Source organism: Corvus moneduloides, chromosome 21 (assembly GCF_009650955.1).
Source record: "Corvus moneduloides isolate bCorMon1 chromosome 21, bCorMon1.pri, whole genome shotgun sequence".
Classification (NCBI taxonomy): Eukaryota; Metazoa; Chordata; class Aves; order Passeriformes; family Corvidae; genus Corvus; species Corvus moneduloides.
The window spans coordinates 9,635,906-9,657,174 of record NC_045496.1 but is presented as its reverse complement, the minus strand read 5'-3'; the positions used below and the strand labels follow the sequence as shown (position 1 = coordinate 9,657,174).

Here is a 21,269-nt window from a genome sequence, read left to right as displayed (position 1 = left end):
CTGTGGGTTTGGGTGTTTATTGTGCAGCCCTTCGTGGCTGTTCAGGGTTCAGTTGTTCTCACACAGCCCCTTCAGTGCTGAGTCCTGGTGTCCAGGGAGGCTGGATTGTGGGCTGTGGCCACAGGAATGCTGCCTATGGACTGAGGGATGCCCTGAGCTTTGCCCACTGCAGGAGCAGCCAGGGAGGAGAATGTGGGAGGTGCTGCCAGGAGTTTGAGTAGTGAAAAGATTTCTGGGCAGAGTGTGGTGACCCACTGCACAGGCAGAGCTGCAGGGTGTGGAGTGGGACTGCCGTGTCTTGGAGCCCCTCTGGCTGGGATGGGTACCCTGGAGGGGTACTCTGGAGGTGCCGTGGGGTCATGCAGATCGTGAGGCACACTGGAGGAGCACTGTTCAGAAAAGGGAGTGATAAGGAGATTTCACTGCTGAAACTTGAGGGATTCTGGTTGTGTCATGATGGGTGAAGGGATCTTGCAAGGGATCAAATGCCACAGGGTTTCTGGGTGCAGTTGCAGGAACCAAGCAGGAAGGCTTGGCAGGTTTGGGGAGCCCCAGTGCTCACAGAGCTGGTTGCAGCTTCCCCAGGGCCAGTCCTGTCACGCTGATATGCAGGTACAGAGGAGCCTGAGGAGCCAGGCAGCTGCAAGAAGCCCCCAGAAGGATCTAGATGTTCACAGCATGCCCACATTAAGAGGCAGTCCCAGACTTGCACCTCCTTTCCAAAGTGCTGGTTTTTTTCTAGAAGAAAAGAGATGGAGCAAAAGGCCTTTGTCCCATTCTCTGAGTATTTAGTGCAGTGGTTAACCTTGAACAGCTGGAATTTTCTTGGAGCTGCTCTCAGCAGTGTTTAGGGGATGGTATTTAGGTCTCTCATGGGAAAGCCCAAGCTGTCCAGGCAGCTGGGAGCAACCTTTTTCCATGCCAAAGGCTGCTTTACCCATCTGCCCCCAAGGTCTGAAGAAACTCCCCTGTGGAGAGGACTGCTGAGCATTTAACAGAAAAGTGGATTTTACTCCAAAATACCAAAAGCCCAAAGGATGTGACAGTGGCCTTGGCAGTTGACAAGTTCTCAGTGTCTGGTATGATCTCAGGCTCACAACAGACCAGAAAGATTTCCATATAACATGTCTGAGACCTTTTTGTGTAAAGAACAGCCCTGGTTCCCTTAAAATACTGTATTTATTTGGATTTTAGTCTAATGCACTGTAAGACAGACCCAGTTGTCAGTGATGGTGCACCCCAGAAGGCTTTGCACAGAGAGCCAGGCCAGTGATGTGTCTGAAGGGGCACTTGTCTCATCCACAGCAGTGGAATCTTCATGTACCCAAGTAGAGATAAAATAAATCTTTGGGAAACATTAATAGCCCAAGCACAGATGGAAATTTGGTGTGGAATGATGCTGCTCCCAGCTGCTGGTTTTCCTTCTTGCTGAATTTGGAGCCTGATGACAACAAGCGATCCCAGGCCAAAGTGAGGAAGTGCAGGAGGTGATGTGGGTTAGGTGCTGTCCCGTGAGGGCTGTGTTTGTGTGGATCTCTGCATAGGAGCAGATGTATCCAAGTTTATCTGAATAACCTCGTGTCAGTGCTGTAAGTGTCTTCTGGTCCAGTCAGTTTGCTACAGCATCTGCATGGTTGTACCGTGTCCTTACTCATCCCACTAACCTGTGTGTGAGCCAGACAGCTTGTGACTTACCCTTTCACCAGCTGTGGTCTCTGTTGCCTGGTGTTTGCCCTGTGTGTTGGGGGGCACGAGGAATCCAGGAAGGCTCCCCCACTCCATGTAGGGTGCCCAGTGCATGGGCTCTCTGTCATCCTGGGGCTGCACTGTGGGGTGAAGCCGCAGTCACTAAATAGGGTTCATGGAGAGGTGACACTTCTCTTGGTGCTGCTTCTCCCTGTCTCTTCTGCTGTCCTGTTTGTTCCTGTCCTGTTCCTGCCTAGTGAGTGATGAGAAACGAAAAGCAACTGGTCCCTTACACTTGGAGGACAAAGAGTCCCTTTGCCGTGGCCTCTCAGGAGTGGCCAGGACATTGTTTTACACAGACCTGACTCTGGGGTGTAGCTGCTCCCCAGGGCTTTCCCTCAGAGCTGTGTGCTCTGCAGCCCCTCTGGACCTGCCTGTGAGGCCAGGGCAGGGCAGCACACGGGGAGAGCAGGCCCGTGGGGACAGGCAGCATCACTGAACTCTGCTGTGCAAGGAGGGAGAACCTGCTTTGGTCTCCCCCAGCTCTGCCTGGAGAGCAGCATGGGCTGCATGGTTACCAACAGCAGGGGAGAGCATTTAGGAGCTGCTGTGTTTGGGAATGAGCACAGCCACGAGCATGGTGTGTGCAGAGCCTGGGCACCCCACATTCCTGCTGGAGAGAGGGGAGCAGTTACTGAAAGAGGGAGCACTGCCAGCACGGGCAGTGGGTGTGCTCAGCGAGTACAGCACAGGTAAACCTTAACCATAGAAAAGGGAAAGCATCCCTGAGCAGGGGGCTGCCCTGTGGGACCCCACTTGCCCTGTGCCAGCAGCCCAGGCAGCTCAGAACAGCCCCCCTCAACAAACATCACCATCCCCAGCACTGAATCACTGTGGCTTGGGGACCTGGTCTCCAGCTTTGGAAAGCCCAGAAGGAAATACACCATCATCCCCATTTTATTTTCTTCCTCCCTGTTCTCACAGTCCTGAGTCCAGGTGTTGCTTCGTGTCACCTTCCTCAAACATTGTGTTTGGCCTTTCTTGCAGGAATTTTCGGAAGCACCTCCGCATGGTGGGGAGCCGAAGGGTTAAAGCACAAAGTAAGTGAGCACCTGGAAATGTGGCTGTGAGGAGCTGGGATTTGTGGGAATTCTGTCACATGCAGATGTGGGTTGAGAGGACCTGGCTTTGGGCTGGAGAGAGGATTTGACCTGCTGGTGCCATTTTACCCTACAAACAAGAAGGCCAGGTGGTTGCAAGCGTCCAGGACACGTGGATGCCTGCAGCAGCCTGGAGGCTGTTCCCAAGGACCCTCTGCCATGGCTGTGGGACATCTCTGGTGCAAGGCATGGAAGGAACACTGCAGCATCTGTGTCCCCTGCGAGGATTTTGGTGATCACTGGTGTGGAGGCCAGTGAGGAGAATCCGAGCTGGGAGTCCAGCAGAGCTGCCTGGCCTCTCTCTGCAGCTGTGACCAGCTGTGGCTCCATGTGCCACACAGAGTGCTGGCTGTCCCCTCCTCCCCTGTCCCACCGCCATCTCCACAGCAGGACCTGGGGGAAAGTTGCCTGGTGGGAACTGAGAGGATGGTGGAAGGAAGAAAGAAGAGGATCAGGGAAGAGATTGGAGCAAGGGGGAAATCAGGGAGCGTTACGCCTCACTGGGGAAGAAATTATCTCTTAGGCTTGCAAAGTGGCAGTTCCCTTTCCCTGGAGAAGGCAACAATCCTCCATAACTTGGTTGAGCAACTCCCTTAGAGCTGTGAAAGCGGTGTAACGTGCTCCTGAGAGCTGAGGATTGCTCCAGAAGAGAAAACAGCTTGTTCTTCCCACCCCCTGGCCAGGCATCATCTACAGAGTGCCCACAGACAGCAAAGCGCTGCTGAGTTCAGTTTGCATTCTTTCCTTTCTCATGTGCTGTGGGAAGTGATGGGCAAAGAGCTTTGCCCTTTCCAGAGTCTTCATTGGCATCTGAATTTGCACTGCCTGACATGGACAGGGCTCACCTCCGGGAAGCTCAGGCGTGTCTCTGCCTCAGGAACTCTTGGGTCATGTTTTCAAAGCTTTCTTCCTGTGCACAGTAGCAAAATGCCTGGGTTTAACTAAAAGTTGAGGATGGGGATCACCTGAAGAACTGAAGATGTGGTTTGTCTCCCCAGACATCCACCCTGGACACACTTCAGCAGGGGACAGGCTGCTCTTGTGATGCTGATCCGCAGTGAATTCCTGCGCTGCTGTTACTCAATTCCCTGCTGCAGACTCTGTCTGCCACCAGAAATAGCTATTAGTGCCCATAAGTGGCTGTTAATCCCAGCATAATGGCTCTCACATGGGCTTGCCAAGTCAGACATGATGGTTGCCAGTTCCCAGGAATTTGCCTGTGGTGCAGCCGTCTGAGCCAAGCTCCCTGGATTGTGCTTGGGAAATGCCGGTGCAAACAATGCAGCACTCCTTGGAGGAAAGAAAAGGCATGAGTAGTGCTCACAAGAGTGCAGGCAAGCAAAGGCTGAAGGACTTCCTCTTTTGCAATAAAATGTAGAAAGCATGGGCTTTCCAGAGAGATCCCCTCCCAACTCCGACTGGGATGCCAATAGAACATGAAGGCAGAACTGACTGGAAAGCTACAGCCTTCTTCTGGCCATGCAGGTGTCATTAGCTGTGCAGTGCATGTTTCTGTGAGGCCTTGGAGTCCGAGCACTTACACTGGGACACTGGAATGGCCTTGGTTTAATTGAGGTTTGAGCCGTGTGCATTTAAGGAGAGACCATCAAGTGTTGTCCTTTTTCTGTGTTCCACGTCCCATCGTGTGCACAAGTGGGCACTTTGTCTCTGCTGTGTGGAAAGGACTCACATTTGGCAAGTGGAAGGACCAGCCCAGGGGAGTCTGTGTTGTGTGGCTTTGGTGGCAATCTGCTGGATGATTTGTTTGCTGGCAGCAGCAGAGGTGCTTTGGGATCTGTTAATGTCGTGCTCTGGTTTTATCCTTTAGCATTTGCCGAACGGCGTGAGAGGAGCTTCAGCAGGTCCTGGAGTGACCCGACTCCCATCAAAGCTGATTCCTTCCATGACTCTCGAGAAAGTGAGTTCTGAGTCCTTTGAGCTTCCTCCTGTGGGCAAACCCTCCAGCAGTTGTTGACTGGAGTCCCACTGGAGTAACTCCTCTGTGCCCTTCTGTCCTGTCTGTGATCCTTTTTTAGTTTCCTGAGATCGGAGCAGGTAGCGCTCCAGGTGTATGTACCTGTTCATCTGTGTGTACCTGTATTTATTTGTAGAGCACAACTCATCCAACCTCAGGTTATTTTGCCAAAGGGTACCCAGTGGTACAGCTATCTTACAGCCCTCTGTTCCCATCATCCCTTATCCTCTTGGCACCAAAACAACCTCTCTGGAAGCTCACCAGTCCAAGGCTACCTTCACTGTAGTGGGGCTAATGTGGCTTCCCATGCAGGAGCCCCTTCTGAGCTCTTTCCTAGCCTGGAATAGCTCAAGAACACAGCTGATGAGATGGAGCTTTGATTTCCTGCACAGGTGATAGCTTGGGGCAATCTGATCTTCATTTGGGCTGCCAGGAATCCCTCTGGGAATCCCCAGTAATGCTGCCATGTTCTGCTTGAGGGGACTGAGATGCTGTTGTGTTCACTTACAGGAAGGAATGCCAGCATCTTCCCACTGTATTCTTATAAAGGGAATGGCTGTTTTACACAGATTTTATTGCAAGCCTGTAGGCAGGAGCTTGGTGGATATGAGTTTGCCCATGTTGAAGTGAATTTCACTAATGAAATGACCTGATCTACCAGGTAAGCATGAGATCTGGCCCTGCTAGGTGTAGAAGACCCAGGTTGCAGGGGGAGGTGTGTGAAAGGCCAGGTTCAAAACATGACCCTGTTGTTTGGCAGTCTGACTCCTCCCTGCTCCCTCAGCTGCCCGGAGGCGGATGGAAAAGCCATGGAAAAGCCGTGGTTCAGACAGGCTCCAGGCACTGCCCAGCGACACTCGGACATCCCCAAAGGCACAAACAGTGGCACCTCGGTTCTCTTCCTCAGTCCAGCAACCATCTCTATTTTTAACCTTTAATGGTCAATTATATTCCTTCCAGATGTTTTTTTCCCCAGGAGGCATTGAAGGCCAACAGGTAAGGTCAATTTGGAGAGCAAGTTCAAGTCTACTGTTGCAATATGACTGTGTTTGTTGCAGCTGTCCTCACGCACGCTCTAAGACTTCTCTGCCAGGATCAGGCTGACCAACAAGGCAGATTTTCTTTATAATCCCTCAAAAGATGTAGTCAGAGCAGTAATTACTACAAGGAGACCAGCTTTGAAGTCTTTGGACTTTTGCTTATCAGCCTGGCAGTGCTGAAGTGTAGAGAGTCTGTCTGCGTTCTGTCTCCTTCCCCATTTCTGAAGTGACAGGGTGATTGTTGTGTCTTAGCATTTGAAAACCAAGCTTGGTGACTGCGAGAGTGATGAAGTTCTGTGACACGTGGTGTGAGCTCTCTGTGCACTCTTCATTTGTTACGTGTTTGTCTGTTTGAAGACACCAGCCCCAAAGTGGTGTCTGTCACTCTGTGGGTGACAAGAGGGCACGAGTCTCGTGGCATCTCTTGTGAGGAAGCTGCCAAGGCAGGATGGAGTAGTGGGGAAGGCTGTTCTGCCCTTGTAATGCTCCCTGTGTTCTGGCAGGCCATGACCTTCAGGATTCCTGCGGGACTCTGGATGGTGATTTTGACTTGAACTGGGAAGCAGAAAAGGAACTTGAAGCCATGGCATGTGACGGAGAAGACTTTATTCCACCAAAAATAATGGTGAGCATTTCCAGCTCAGGCTCTGCCTATCCTTTCAGTGCTGCTAAGTTCAGGATCTTCTTGGGCAGTCTGTTTTACAGGCACTGCCTCAGGTGTCTGTGAAGGTCACTCAGAGATGAACCAAGACATGACATGGGTTCAGATCTGTTGTTGCTGGGGATAATGCGTTGAAAGAAAAGTAGAAGGAGGGGTCTGTAGTCCGAATCAGAGCAGGACTGACACCAGCACAGAATCAAGTCAGCCTGAGGCTTGTTAACCCTGAAAATAGAGACCTGAGCACCCCTGTCAGTTCTGCTCCCAGAGCGAGGAACTGAGGGGCCTGGAATCACAAGAGAGTTCAGGCTCTGGTGCTGCTGGAGCCAGCTGAGGCTTCAGCCAGAGTTGTCAGGCACTGTCTGATGCCTGCAGCCCTGTGCCTGCTGTGCCTGGTGCAGTGCCAGCCCTTGGCTGGACCCTGTGCAGGTCCCACCAGAAGCTGAACGCTCCCTACAGCCAGGAGGAGGCTTTGCAGGAACGATCCTCACTGGGATACAGCCATCCATGGTGGTGCACAAGCTGCTCCATCCTCTGTGCACCTCAGTCTCCCCTTTCCAGACTGTTCTGGGCCCAGTGCAGCTGGGGGGCAGAGCTGTGTGCTCATGTCCTGGGGGTCAAGGAAGTGGTGACACCCAAGGGTACTTGGCAGGCCTAGGGGTGCTCTGGGCTGGAACACCTTCCAATGGGTTGTGGATAGACTGGGTTAGCTGCTACCTCGAGTAACACCTGAGAACAGCTCAACAGGGCACTATTTTATGGCCTTTGTGCTTCTGTCCAGACTCTACTTCTACATGAGACTTCTCCTCATGCTGTTGCACCTTTTTTCCCCTTTGCAGCTCATTTCTTCCAAGGTGCCCAAAGCAGAGTATGTCCCAACAATTATCCGCAGGGACGACCCCTCCATCATCCCCATCCTCTACGTAAGTAAATCAATTCTGCTGTGGCTGAGGAGTCACATAGAGACTATTTATTTCCCTGGTGCCCGTTAGGGTGACCCCAAAAAACTGATGTGCTTTGGAAAAGCTGTCAGGAAGGGGCGGAGGGTGTGTTGAACCCAGTTTTGGGGCCTGGGGTAGTTTTGTGGGGGCTCATGTCTAGGTGGAACAGTCAGGTGGGGTAGAAGTGGCACACTTGGGCTCAGCCAAGCTGCGTGGGAGGATTATCAAGGGAAGGCAGGGCAGGCATTCCCAGGCTTAGGGCTCCTCCTTATGCTCATCCTTGGGATAAGCAGGGCCTTGGAGCTCGGCAGTGAACCACCAGCCCCATCATCCTGCGTGCAGTGGGGCATCCCTGTCAGTCATTAATGTAACTGTGGCTTTTCCCTGGGAGTCTGGCCTGAGCAGGTGTCTGAAACAGCAGTGAGGAGTCATGGGTTTCTTTTTCCTAATCATTTAATTTGCAAGGGAAGGTGGGACTGAGAGCCCAGCCGGGCCAGTGTCAGTGTGCAGCAGGCAGTGCTGATGGGGTTGCTGCATCTCTTCCTTGGAGTGTTGTGCACTTTTCCTACGACCCTGCTGTGCCAGAGGCAGCTATGTTGGGAGTGCAGCTGTTTGTCAGCCAGCTGGGACAGGGTAAAGCCAGAGGCTGGCTGCAAAACATGGGCCAGGAGGGGAAATAGGCATTGCTGATCTTGACTGCATCTGAGGGACAGTCTGTGCTTTGGGTGAGTCTGCAGGCTTCAGCTTCAAGCATTCAGGTGGATTTGGTCTTCATGGACTGTTCTGTCTTCAGCTTCTGTGCTGAAATGTGGTTTAGGGTGAGGGTTACTGCTGCTCTGACCAGCAGCCATCAGTTGGTGTAATTATGCTCTTAGAGCATCCCTTCACCTGGGAATGGGGTTGTGTGAATATTAGGGAGCTGGTGTAATGACAGTGAACTTTGATGTCTTCTGTCTTGGTTTCCAGGACCATGAACATGCCACCTTTGATGACATCCTGGGTACGTGAGTGTTACCTCCTTTTCTTATCTCCTGCCCATTGCAAATGTAACCATCAATATTTCAGTCACTCAGCTGCCCTGTGCCTGAGCTGCCACTCACAGAGGTGTTTTTGTCACCCCAGTGACCCCTGACAGTCAGCTGCTCTTGGATGTCCTGCTGTAATGAACCTTCACTTCTGTGGCCTCTTTTCTGTGCCAAGCTCCTGGTTTGTGGCAGGGAAACTGAGACAGGGGCAGCAGGTGCCTGTTCATTGTATGTGTGGTGGGGAGTGGAGCAGTGACAGAGGGCCAGGAGGGCTGGGGCTGCTCCAGGGCTGTGATCGCTGCAGAGCAGTGTCTGGTGCTGTTCCATCCTTTCTCTGGCCTGTGACACACTGGGATTTCCTGCTCCCCCCAGCACCCCTGCCAGTTCAGCTTCCTGCCCTCAGGACTAAAGTGTAAAGAAATAATTAATTAATTCTGAACTTTTCCCATGGTTAATCTTTTCCAACATGGTTTTTTTTTTTACAGAGGAAATAGAGAAGAAACTTAACATTTATCGGAAAGGCTGCAAGATCTGGAAGATGCTGATATTTTGCCAGGTACATGAAAGTTGTTAAGCACTTGGGTGATTTGTTACAAATTTGTCTTTTTCTGTGGGGAAAGTGACATAGAGGAACCAATATTCCAAAGTCAGCTTCCATTAAAGTCACTGCCAAGGCAGAGCTTTCACTTCCTGTTTCCCAGACACAGAGCAGACTTAAGTAGCTGTGACAGCAGGAAATCAAATCTGATTTAGTGAGAGCTGGGCTGATTCTCTCAAGGAACCCCAGGCAAAGCAGCATCAGCACAGACCTAGAAAGCGTTCCAGGACAGGAACAAGCACTTGCAGTGTCATAGTTACAGCTTCCATCCAGCCTCAGTGTGACAGTGACAGTGGTGTGTGTGGTGGCCAGCCTGGCAGATGGCTCAGCTGGGAGCTGGAGGCCAGAGGATGCAGAAGGGTCAGGCTGGAGCTGTGGCTGGGACAGTCCAGGCCCTGCTGGGTCTGGGGGTTGCTGGGGATTCCCTTCCCCAGTTTGCTGTTCCTCTTGGTGGTCAGCTGTGGGCTTCCCCGGCAGCTGTGCCATGAGAAGTGAGGGAGGTGACCTGACTTAACTCCCTCCATGTGCCCAGTGCTGCAGAGGAGCAGCTTTGCTGCACACTGACCTGGAGATTGTGACTTTTAATGTTCCTGGTGCTGTGTCAATCTGTTCATGCCTCCTGCTGCCCAAGTTAGTTCCTCTGCAGTGCTCAGCTGCTCCTCTGCCCACCCCCAGCATCCCCAAGTGACAGGGACTTTCTTGCCTTCCCTATTACTCTCCAGCCACCCACAAAGGCGTTTTTTATCTATTATTGTGCCTTTCTAGAGTGATGTGGGCACAGAACTGCAAAAACCAGAGAATCCAACCCCCAGCACGCTGCCCGTGTGCGGATGTTCCCTGAGCCTGTCCGCAGTGCGGGGCTGCCCTGCTCCCTTGTGGCACTTCTGGGAATGGCTGGGCAGGACAGGAAACGCATCCAGGGTTTGTTTCCTCAGGGCCTGTGCAGAGGGGTTTCCATCTGTCTGTCTGTCTGTCTCTTGCAGGGAGGCCCTGGGCACTTGTACTTGTTAAAGAACAAAGTCGCCACTTTCGCCAAAGTGGAGAAGGAGGAAGATCTGATCCTGTGAGTGGCTGGGTTGTGTTCTGGGCTTGCATGGCATTTTTCTGCTGGTTTGCTCGATGTTTGCAGCACATGGTGGAGCAGGAGAAGTGAAGAGAGCCGGGGTAGCTTGGTCAGGGGATGAGGAGACTGAGGAGGCACTGAATAGCAGCTCGTTCAGGGGCAGCAGCAAAGGTGGCAGAGCTGAGCTCGTCCCTGGAGTGCTGCAGCCCTGTCACCAGGACATTTATACTTCTATCTGTTTAGTGTCTCTGTGCATAGAGACTGTCAAGAGAGGAGAAAGAAAAAAGGTATTTCTTCTACTAACAACAGCTTTGCTGACCAGAAGCCAGAACATGCACCTCGAGCCTCTGGTGCTGCGATACCATTGCTAAGCTGGTGACTATGGCAGAAATCCAGAGTGTTCCCCCCACAGCTGGCTCTGGCCAGGGGGAAATGGAATTTGTCTCTGCAAAGCCTGCTCAAAGTCCAGCCTGTTTCTGAGGAGGCTTTTCACTAACATGCCTTTCACTAACTCCCTTCAGCTGGGAGTGCTGAGCAATTTTGCTGCTCCTTGCAGAGAGTAAAGCTTTGCCTGTTTTGCTGCCTACTCACTTATGCTGGCTCAAACTTGCTTGGCTAACAGTGCCTGGCTGTGGGGGAGAGGATGTACACCAACCTGCTCCTACACAACTTTTTGTTGGCATGAGAACTGAGTATTAAAATCAACATCTGCTCTGCAATCTTATGCTCTGGCACAAACACTGGCTGTGGAATTCTCCAGCACGTGTGCACATCCACGATTCTGAACACATCCCAGGCATAGCTGCTCCCAAGCTGATAAATCAGGGATCTGCAGAAAGCTGTGAACACAGAGCTGAAAGTTTGGGAGCTTGGAAGGGAACATATCCATGCAGCCTGTGTGTCCCTGGGAGGCAGTGCTGTGGAAAGCTGAGGCTGCAGTCTGGTTGGAACCCCCATGGAGGAATTTCTGGGCTTTAGAGTCCCCCAAAAGTCTGCCCCGACCCTCTGCCCAGGGGAGGGGGTTGTGTTTCACATCCCTCAGGCCCCGAGTGCCTGCTCGCAGTCACTGCTCGTCAAGTGGATGTGACTGTGAGCAGCACCAAGCACGGGCTGACATGGAGCTGCCTGGGCTGTGTTGTCTCACTCAGAACAATCTCTCCAGCTGTTCCCTGCTGCTTTCATGCCCTGGGAATGAACCAGTGCACTGATAACCCTCGTGTTCAGAAAGGGCAGTTGTTGATAGAGATGGGAGAGAGGAAGCTGGAGGGGATGCTTGGTAAAACTGTGCAGAAGCACTCCTGGGGGACTTTGCTCCCTTCTCCTCACCTTGGAGCTCCCTTGGCTCATTGGGCTGCTCCTCCTTCTCTACCACATGACTTGGAGCTGCTCCTCAGGCCCTGGGTCTGCCCCTGTTCTTCCTTGTCTGAGATCCAGTGGCTCTTCCTGAGCAGTTTCCTGCCCAGGCTACAAACCTTGGGCCCTGTCTGAGTGGTGTGTGCTCACATCCTTGGCATTAATCATGCCTATGAAGAGAGGGAGATCTTTTCAAATTACGTATTCTGTTTTTTCCAGCTTCTGGAAGAGGTTGAGCCGGCTGATGAGTAAAGTCAATCCTGAACCAAATATCATCCACATCATGGGCTGCTATGTTCTTGGAAACCCCAATGGGGAGAAGGTAGGAGCTTGTGGGTCGCCCCTGGAATGTCTGCTGGGCTCAGGGAGGCCAGAGTCACACCAGGAGCTCTAAACCTGCCTCTTCTGCTGGGTGGGAACGTGCTGCTGTCCTGTCCCACGGGGGCTGTGAGTGGGAGAACCACCCTCTGGATTGTGCCTTTCCCAGGGGGCAGGGGAGGAAGGATTAGTGAGTGCAGGACAAACAACTGAAACCTTTGGGGAAAAGAGTCCTTCAAAACACTTATTTATTTACTGGTGAGATAGATGTTCTAAGAGACATGAGTGGAAGGTTTTCCTGAACAAAGATGGGCAGTTCTGGGTGCCCAGGAGCCGTCATTGTTTTCAGCTGCTAACTCTGGTCTGTTTTCCTTTCAGCTATTTCAGAATCTGAAAAACTTAATGAATCCTTATAGGGTTGCCTTTGAGTCTCCACTTGAACTATCAGCTCAAGGTAATTCATTTCCTTGCTAACCAGTCTGCCTCCTTCAGGGGGCATCTTCCTGAAAAAACAGTTTTGACTACTTTTAAGTCCTGCCATGGTCTTTGTTTTTCTTGTAACCACCTTGAGTAGTTCAGCTGCTGCCCCTGGTTTTCCCCTTGCAGTTCCTGCACGTGTTCACATTTCAAATGCCCTGCTTGTTGTGCCTGAGGCTGCAGAAGGCTCTCCCAGGATCCTGGCAGTGCAAAGGAGACAGCTTTCCAGGCTGAGTGTAGGAGAACCCGTCATTATTAGGGCATGAGGAGTCTGTGAGGAAATGCACTTGGGGCAGAACCTTTTCTGTAGCCAGCTGTGCTGGGGTCTCTTCTCCAGAGCTCAGACCACTGGCACCAAGTCAATTGTGTCAACAAACAACTGGGATATGGCCCATCAGAGCCATTCTACAGCTCAGTCTGCTGGCCCTTTTCCCTTTTTTTTCCTGTAGCTCAAGATATTTCAAGGAGCTACAGGATTTTTCCTGTTCTCTGGTCAATGTCAGTAATTTGCAGTGCAGTTTCACAAGCGACAGATTCTGAATTTGCCCGTGTTCTTTAACCTTTGCTGGAGTCCTTGGCAGGTAAAACCACGCAGGATTCAGCTGTGGGCACTTCTCTGCTGCCCACAGCACTGGCCCCAGCACTGCTGGTTTTTCTTACCTCCCTTCACCCTCAGGAATGTGCAGGAGTTGAGCACATTGGTGCTGTGCAGAGTTCACAGAATCGCCGAGTTCACAGAATCACAGAGTCACAGACTGCTTTGGGCTGGAAAGGACCTTAAGGATCCCCCAGTTCCAACCTCTCCACGGGCAGGGACACCTCCCTCTAGCCCAGGCTGTTCAGTTCTCTGTGCACGATCAGTTTGGCTGCACACGGTGCCTGCACATAGATCCCACAGCAAACATGCTCGGATGTGTCCAGGAGCAGCTTGCAGGGAAATTCCGGGTTTGTGGGCAGCTCAGCAGGCCAGGCAGTGGGTTCTGTGTGCAGGCATTAAGCAATTGAGCTTCCAGGAGGCTGGGCTGAAGAACACGTCTGAATTTTTCCCCTTGATCAGTCTGGCATGCACTAAGAGTAATCCTTTGCAAAGTCATCTAAAACTAATCTTAATCAGGCCTCACAAGTGAAAATCCCCTCCTTGAGCCCTGTCTGAGTGCAGGGTTGTTTGCCCTTGTGTTTTCAAATGCAGTTCCTGAGCACGGCCTTCACTCTGTGGCAGCCTGTGAGACCCTCTTCAGTCAGAGGGGCTGGGGGGCACAGCTGGCACTGGTGTGTCCTGTGAGCTCACTGCTGGGGGCACAGACAGGAGCAGGACAGAGATGACCTGGTCCTTTAAAAAAATACGTATTTTTTAATTTGGATTTTCAATGTTAATTATTTTTAGTGTTTCTTTACAAGGAGTTAACTCTTGGTTTGTAGCCTCTGAAGTCGCTGTGCCTCATGCAGGCTGTGGCTGATCCTCTCCAGCCCCCCTCAGCACTCAGAGAGGTCAAAGTCTGGAGACAGACTTTGTGCTCAGTTCCTGCCCCCGGGAACAAGCCCTGCCAAGGGATTACAGGCAACTGTTCATGGTTGAGGAGATCTAAAAAGATGTTTGGTTCTCACGGGCCCCTCCGCGTGCCCAGTGTCAGCCTTGTGCCGTGGCTGGGTCCCTGTGCCCTGCCCACAGCTGGGCTGGGCGTTTGTGCTGCTGTGTTCTGTCACCTCTCCCTCATGCTCCAGGGTGTGACCCCTCTGCCTCGTTTCACTTCTAGGTAAGCAAATGATTGAGACTTACTTTGACTTCCGCCTTTACCGCCTCTGGAAGACCCGCCAGCACTCCAAGCTATTGGATTACGATGACATTTTATGAGCTGGAGAAGACTTTGCGAGAGGAAGCTCATCACCAGTGTCCAAGAAGTCATGCTTTATTGCAGAGAGACTTTTTTATTGGCACAGGGAGCCCTTCACAGCCCTACGGGAGGCAGCAGCGCTAAAGGGAGGGAAGGAGGAGCCCTCAGAAGTGTCGGGAGGAAAAGTCTCCTGGGCCAAGAGAGACTGGAGGGAAGGGGGTGCCAGTGACACCTCGCTGGCCTCAGTCCGAGCCGTGGGGCCTCAGGAGGAGCTGTGTGAAACGAGGACAGGATGGAGTTCCTGGCAGAACTGAGCTGTTTTGGGTCAGAATGGGCCAGATTTGATTCCAGGTCCTTTTAAAGACTTTTGAAGCTCAGGTTTTCTTACAAAAAACCCACAAACCCAGTTAACCCGTGCACTACAGTGAAGAAGTCACCAGAGCACAGAGGGAGCAGGGGGTTGTCCTGGTGGGACCTTCTGTGCTGGGAGTTCTGGAGAGCAAGGACTGCTACACCTACTCCTGCAAGCTTAGAGCAAGATGATCCCGTTTCCATGTGAATATATACTGGGATATAGAATTGAAATCTTCTTTTTTTGTTTTTTGTTTTGTTTAATAGAAAATAAGTGCAATTTTTATAGCGAGGGAGGGGGTAAAATCCCTCCTGATATTTAACTAGTTAAAACTAACACACCATAACCAATAGATGAGGTATTTTCAGTCTGCTTGAAAATATATTCAGAATGGTAATATATCTTCTGTAGACATATTTAATCACCAGCAAACATGGTTTTAACGTAAGTTAGCAGACCCTGCATGTCTGCTGCATTGGTTTGGTTCGTTCCTTTCAGAGTAGCTGTGCTGCACTACCTGTACCTGCTCTCACGAATGTATAGTTCTCCTCCAGTTAGCCACAACTTCATTACTTTCTATTTTGCTGCTTGCAAAACTATGGGACTTTAGTTTTGCTGAAATACTTTAGGTTAGAAACACGGGAGCTGGCTGGGAAGCCTCGGTCAGGCTCGCTTTGGTATAAAAATGAATTAGAAATTAACAGCCATGGTAATTAATTGTTCATGCCAGTGTTTTGCTGTGTGTTGGCAGAGGAGCTCTCTTCCCGTGTGGGGAGCACTGAGGCATTTGGCAGAAATGCTTCTGGAGGGACACAGCACGGCCTTGGAGCATGAGTTTGCCTCTTCCCTTTGTTCACTTGATTGCCAGTTGTTTGTGCAGAACCCGCCCCTGTCCCCTGCTACAGGACCTGCTTCTTGGTCTGAGCTGCTCAGCCCCTTCCTGTGTAGGACAGAGAAAACCCCGAGCTCTGTCGGAGCAGCCTGAGGGCCCAGGTCTGTACTTGGTATTTGATGGTACCTTTTGGAATCTATTCATTTTTTGTTTGGTTAGGTAAGGGGTGCTGTTTTGGTTTTGGGAATGGGGCTTTTTTCACATTCTGCTGTCCTTTCAGAGGACAAATAGTACTTAGAGTCTGTGTAGGTCACTGGCAATTCTGGGAGGTGACACAAGTTATTTCTTTCACAAGCAAAGGAAGTAGCAGGGAAGGATTACCTTATTTTCCTGGTTTCCTGGTATCTAAAATTTGTTGATTGTGAAGGAAAATATATGTACAAATCTTCTTTTAACTACTTACAAAGAGAACTAGGTGTTCTGATCTGTGGAGTCCTCCTTCCCCTGTGCCATACCTGTGGTTGTAATTTTGGGGAGCAGGCCCCTGGCTAGAACTGCTGAACCCTTTACATTTAGAGCAGTTTTATAGCAAAACTTTTGAAGAAATAATGTACATACAGTAAGGAGAGGAATAGGTGGAGAGAGATGGTTTAAAGTCACTGAAAGCCACACAGACAGGTGTGGGCTGTTGCCTCCCCCTGGTTGGGAGCTTTGGTAGCCACATCTCATCCCTGGACTCAGTCAGGTTTGCCAGACTTACAGTGAAGGGGAGAACAGGTACCAGTCTGTAGCTTTTGGAAGAAAAAGCCAGATGGAAAAAAAAAAAGAACCCGAAATTTATGCCAATTACTATTTAACATGGGAGCTTCCACCAGCTCTGTGGTGAGAGGTGGGAGCCAGAGGTGCAATGGAAGCACAGAGTCACGTTATCTGGAGAAGGAAGTGGTGGGAGAATTAAAATGCTGACACAAAACTCTCTCCCTTTCTGACCCTTTCACCTCCTAACTGGAGACAGGCAAACTGTTCTTCCTTCCTCTTTCTCAAATCCCAATTCAGTGAACTTGGTAGCATGAATGTAGCATTGTGGAATTATTGAAAATCTTATTTAACCCCCAAAGGGCCCATTTATGTATCCACTTGAGTGATTTCTCTGTAGAACTATTGTATATCCTCACTGACCGCTTGTAGTACTTGGGGTGCAAAGTAGAAGGTAGATTGTACAGTAATTCCTGTGGGAAGGTGTGTGTTGGAATGGACACTATGGACTGTTCTCCTGGTGCAGTTTATGGGATAATGACAACTGATGAAGGCATTTCCCTCCAAAGATCTATATTCCTCATAGCTTGTGATGTTTATGACATGAACATATTTTTTCCTTTGTAGCATTCCTTTGCCTAAAGAGATGAAATTCTCTCAGAGCTGGGATTGGAATAGAGTTGTGATGTTTGATGTCCTGTGTGTGGCAGCATTCTTGGCATTAACCACTGGGGACAGAGGAAAACACTTCTATTCCCCTTTTTCACTGGTGGAGTTTTTCAGGTGGCTGCTGGGAAAGGAAGGGGTCAGCAGAGGAAAATAAAAACTGTAATTGTTTAAACTTTAGAGGTAAAAATAGAGACTGGAACTTCCTCAGTCAGACCAACCTGTCAAGGATGAGCCCAGCATGGTCCCAGCCAGGACAGCTCCGAGGCCCAGTGTGTTCCTCACCCCCTGTACCCCTGCAGCATCTCCTGGGAATGCCAGGGCAGCATCCATGGGCTCAGTTCCCTGGGCCCCTGCAGCATCTCCTGGGAATGCCAGGGCAGCATCCATGGGCTCAGTTCCCTGGGCCCCTGCAGCATCTCCTGGGAATGCCAGGGCAGCATCCATGGGCTCAGTTCCCTCGGCCCCTGCAGCGTCCCCCCAGAGGTTCTGGGGCTCCCTGCAGTGCCCTGCCCGGGGCAGCTGTGGCTGCAGGGCACAAAGGACAATCTGTCCTTCCGCTCCTGCCTGCTCCTTCAGCCCTCACCACCCTGCTCTCGGGGCGTGTCTGACACCAGCTCTCTCCTGTGCCGCCGGCAGTTCCGTGTGACTGGGCTGGGTGAGGGCTGAGCAGCAGCAGCTCCATCCCCACTGCCCTGTCCCACCAGGGAGCTGCTGCTGCTCTTGTGTGCTCTGAATTGCCTTTAGCAGGGGCAGGAGAATGGGGCTGCCTGGTTCACTTAAGAGAAGCAGCTCAAACCCAGATGGCTGAATCGTGTGCCAGCCCTGGCTGTTCACCAGCCACGGGTGGGGGGTTTGTGCTGCCCTTGCTGGAGGCGGTGTTGGAAGTGACCTCCAGGCCTTGCCTGGGTAAATGTGTTATCACACCTGTTAAATGTGATAAATGTGTTATGGCCTGGGCTGGCAGTGTCACCTTTGGGAGAGGAGGGTGGCAGGAAAGGGCCTCAGCTGTCCCAGCCCTGCTCCTCAGCCTGGCTCACATGCTGGGAGTGGCCCTGAGGATGTTCTCTGGTGCCTGCAGGGAATGTTCATTCAGCTGGAGAGGCCCAGGGGGTTCATTGGCTCTGTGGATGTGCCACTCTTCCTACACAGGGGCTTTCAGAGAGGCTTTTCTCTTTTCCTCTTGTTTGGCTGGGAAGGAAAGAGAAGAAGAAAATTCAAGTTACCCATGGGATGTAGAAACAGGTAGAAACACATAAAGCTTTTTGCACCTCTGCTCATGCTGCAGCCACCAGCTTCCCCTTGCAGCTGACCTCCAGGCCTGGGGTGGGAAACACGAATTCCCAGATAATCCCTTCCTGTTGAAAAAACAAAAGCAGAAAAATCCTTGTAGCTCCAGCAAAACCTCTGACTGCAAAAGGCACCCAGCTGGTGTGAGGACTCTGCTGTAGGATCCCACCTGAGCCTGTGGAGGGGCTTGGCCTCTGTGCAGGAAACTGGGAAGGAATTTCTTCTTCATTCCTCAGCCTGGATTTGCTGCCTGGAGCTCAGCACAGGGTTCCTGTTTCTAGTGGTGTGTCCATGTGCTCTGTCCCGAGCTGGTGGGATGCTCTGTGTGCAGGGCAGTGTGAGGCAGGGATGTGTCCGGCTGCATGAGCAGCGCTTCGGATCCTGGCACAGATCTACCCCACAAATAGCTCCTGCTGCTCCTGCCTTGCTGACCTGTGCCTGGGAGTTCCTGTTCCCAGGCTCTGCTGGCAGGGCTGCTTGGCACCCTCAGCAGCACAAGTGGGGTTGGCTGAAAGAATGGAAAATGCTGGTTTTAAACAGCCAGCCTGGCTGTTTTCCCTCCCTGGGAATGGGAGTGTGGTCCTTAATCCTGATCCCATCCTTAATCCCACTGGAGGTGGAATGACAGGCTCACTCTGCTCTCTTGGTCTGAGTGTAAACATTCAGCCCCTCACAAGCCAGTTGGAGTCACACTTGGATATTATAAATGTGTCAGTCCAGGATAAGATACGTTAATTACTGTATGAGTGAGAAAATGCTTCCAGGGCCCTTCCAGTTGGCACCTGCTCTCAGAACCCTCCACTGGGGATGTGCTGGGCCGTGTCCTCCTTCTTGGGGGACCGGGCCCCACTGCCAGGTGGGCTCAGGTAAAGCTCAGCTCAGGTCAAGCTGAGTTGCTCTGTGCTCTGGGTTTTGCTGTGCCAGTCTCTGGAGCTGGGGACAGCCCTTCCCGAGGATCCCAGTGTCCTCCCAAGGGATATTGAGTGGTGATGTCATTTTCCACGTCATCTGTAAAGACTTGTTTGTGATCCTGTATTTTGTCCCACTGACCACAGCGTATCCCTGGCTTTCTGCATCTTCCATGGAAGTGTTTTTTAATTCTCATTCTGGAAATACAAGCCAAAGTCAACTGGAAACTGTTACTGGCCGAGTCAGCCTGTTAATGATCTCCTCTCTGGGAGCTGGGGGAGTAAATGGGTGGTTTGATGGCTGTGACCCTGATTGGGATCATTGTTATTCCCAGGTGCTCCTGCTGTGTCACCGGCACAGTTCATAGTAAGATAACCTCTTGCTGGGCAGTGCCTGAGCTATCAGGGAGCACCAGGAGCCAGCAGCAGCTTTGGTTCAGAAATAACTTCAGCCCAATTTACTGCCAGTCGGTGTGAGAAATGTAAAGACTGAAAGGAATAAACATTGTGGACATTAAATGTAAAGAATCCGTCTGAAGAGAAACTACATTGCTTCTTTCCATAAATGTTTAGTAAATATTAAAGAACTAATGCAACCTAATAGTTTTTCCCAGTATTGTATTGCTTTTAGAGTATCCATAAAAGTGACAGAGATAAGGACAGATAAGACCCATCACAGGTTCTTGCCCCATATTCCAAGAACGGGGACCATTACTCAGTTCATTGGGCATTCCAATCTCCCTTCCTTATCTCAGCATCCCAGTGGCCTGGTGATAGTCAACAGCAGGAGTGGCCCATAAACCTTTAGCAGGAGGAGCCTCTCTGCACTGCTGAGCTGAGAGAGAGACCCCCAACACCCGATGGAGCCACGCGTTGGTCCCATGTCCCCAGGTGCTGGTCCCATGTCCCAGGGTGGCCCCTCCTCGGGCACAGCCCCTGCCCTGCTGCCCACTCTCCTCCCAGGGTGGTGCAGGGATGTGTTGGGTTGTACCTGGGCAATGTTTCTCACCTGGGTAACGGAGCTGCAGCCGCTGCTGAGGCTGTGGACTGGCCACTGGACCAGGGACTGGTCACTGCCACCATCCCCTGGTCTCTGGCTCAGAACCAGCTCAGATGCACATCCAGGGGGTTCAGAAAGCTTCAGTGAAAAGTGGGGGGGTTATGAGAGAATTGGTTTTTCATTTGTATTTTTAGTGCTAATTCTCCACTGTAGTAGTACAGACCCACCTACAAGGTGCTGTAAAGGTGGATCTGGTCCAGAGCCGGGAATTCAAGGACAGGGATCTTTGCCCTTACCTTTGAAATGCCCTAAAAGCCTCACAGATAAACACAGCCAAGCAAGGCCCCTGAGCAGGAATCCTACTCCCTGCTGTGCCCCTGTGCTCAGACCTGGCTTTGCTGGGGTTCAGGTGGGGGTGGCTGAAGGAACCGAGCGGGTTTGGTGTTCCCCATCCCAGGGAACCAGGCTGGAGTTGTCTCCAAACGTGCTGAATGGGCTGTAGCTTTTCTGCTGTGTGTTTCCTGTTGTTTTTTAATAACACTATTCCTGGAACTGGGGTGACTTCAGTTGTGATACAAAGCAACAACACAACCTGAGCTCTCAAGGGCTTGGAGCCAGCGCCCTTCTGGGATTTTTTCCCCTTGGAGTTCAGGCACCAGTTTTCATTTCCAGCTCCCTTTGCTTCTGCAGGGTGAAGGGACATCAGCAGCTCTCTGAAAAGAAAACTCAGTGCCTGAGTAGCAAACAGAAAAGGAAACAGTGAAAACGTGTCTGGTAAATGTGGAGAGGCAGAGGTTATGTCCAGTAATGCCCCTAAACTCTGAGATGACCGAGCAAGTTTCTTTCAGCTGAATGAGAAAAAAAAGCAACGTTATCAAAATAATGGGGGGAGCCCCAGACCACTGAAGTGGAATTGATCAGTTGACAAACCTTGTGAAGATAAACCACTCTGCTGATCCTGCCTCTGCTCTCTGTGGAGCTCAGAGGGAGCTGACAGTGTCCTGCTCCTTTCCCAAACCCAGCTCGAGTGCAGGGCAGCGTGGCTGCAGCCATCTGTGCTGGGGGCACACAGACCGAGCACTCAGAGCCCTCCTTGCTCTCCCTTCTCATCAGGAAGCTGAAGGCACAGCAGGGGCAGAAGGAGCTGGAAATGCTGGGCCCAAGAGAGTCCTGGGGTTAGAGAGCCCAACGTGGGACATGCTGGTTTGGGGCCAAATTGGTCTTGAGGTTAATGGAGAGCTTTGAAAACAAAGACTGTGATCTCCGAGCTCTCGGTGGGCCCTGGAGCAGCAGGTTGGCTCCTTGGAAAAGCGAGGAGGAGGTTACAGTGACCCCAGCA

General features: G+C 51.5%; 1 protein-coding gene across 7 annotated transcripts in view; it reads left to right on the top strand.

Moving 5' to 3' along the window:
- The window catches only part of NSMF (NMDA receptor synaptonuclear signaling and neuronal migration factor), a 46,658-nt gene extending 27,127 nt beyond the window's left edge, over nt 1-19,531 (top strand). For 4 of the 7 annotated variants that reach the window (XM_032130610.1, XM_032130608.1, XM_032130609.1 and 1 more), the window contains 10 exons: nt 2,734-2,786; nt 4,675-4,764; nt 6,365-6,486; nt 7,359-7,442; nt 8,427-8,460; nt 8,971-9,041; nt 10,067-10,146; nt 11,719-11,821; nt 12,196-12,271; nt 14,049-19,531. In XM_032130610.1, coding sequence (XP_031986501.1) covers nt 2,734-2,786; nt 4,675-4,764; nt 6,365-6,486; nt 7,359-7,442; nt 8,427-8,460; nt 8,971-9,041; nt 10,067-10,146; nt 11,719-11,821; nt 12,196-12,271; nt 14,049-14,146 — 811 coding nt within the window. In that variant the 3' untranslated portion in view covers nt 14,147-19,531. The remainder of the gene's footprint in view (nt 1-2,733; nt 2,787-4,674; nt 4,765-6,364; nt 6,487-7,358; nt 7,443-8,426; nt 8,461-8,970; nt 9,042-10,066; nt 10,147-11,718; nt 11,822-12,195; nt 12,272-14,048) is intronic. The other 3 variants (XM_032130613.1, XM_032130612.1, XM_032130611.1) reach the window with 1 other exon arrangement.
- The last annotated feature ends 1,738 nt before the right edge of the window (nt 19,532-21,269 follow it).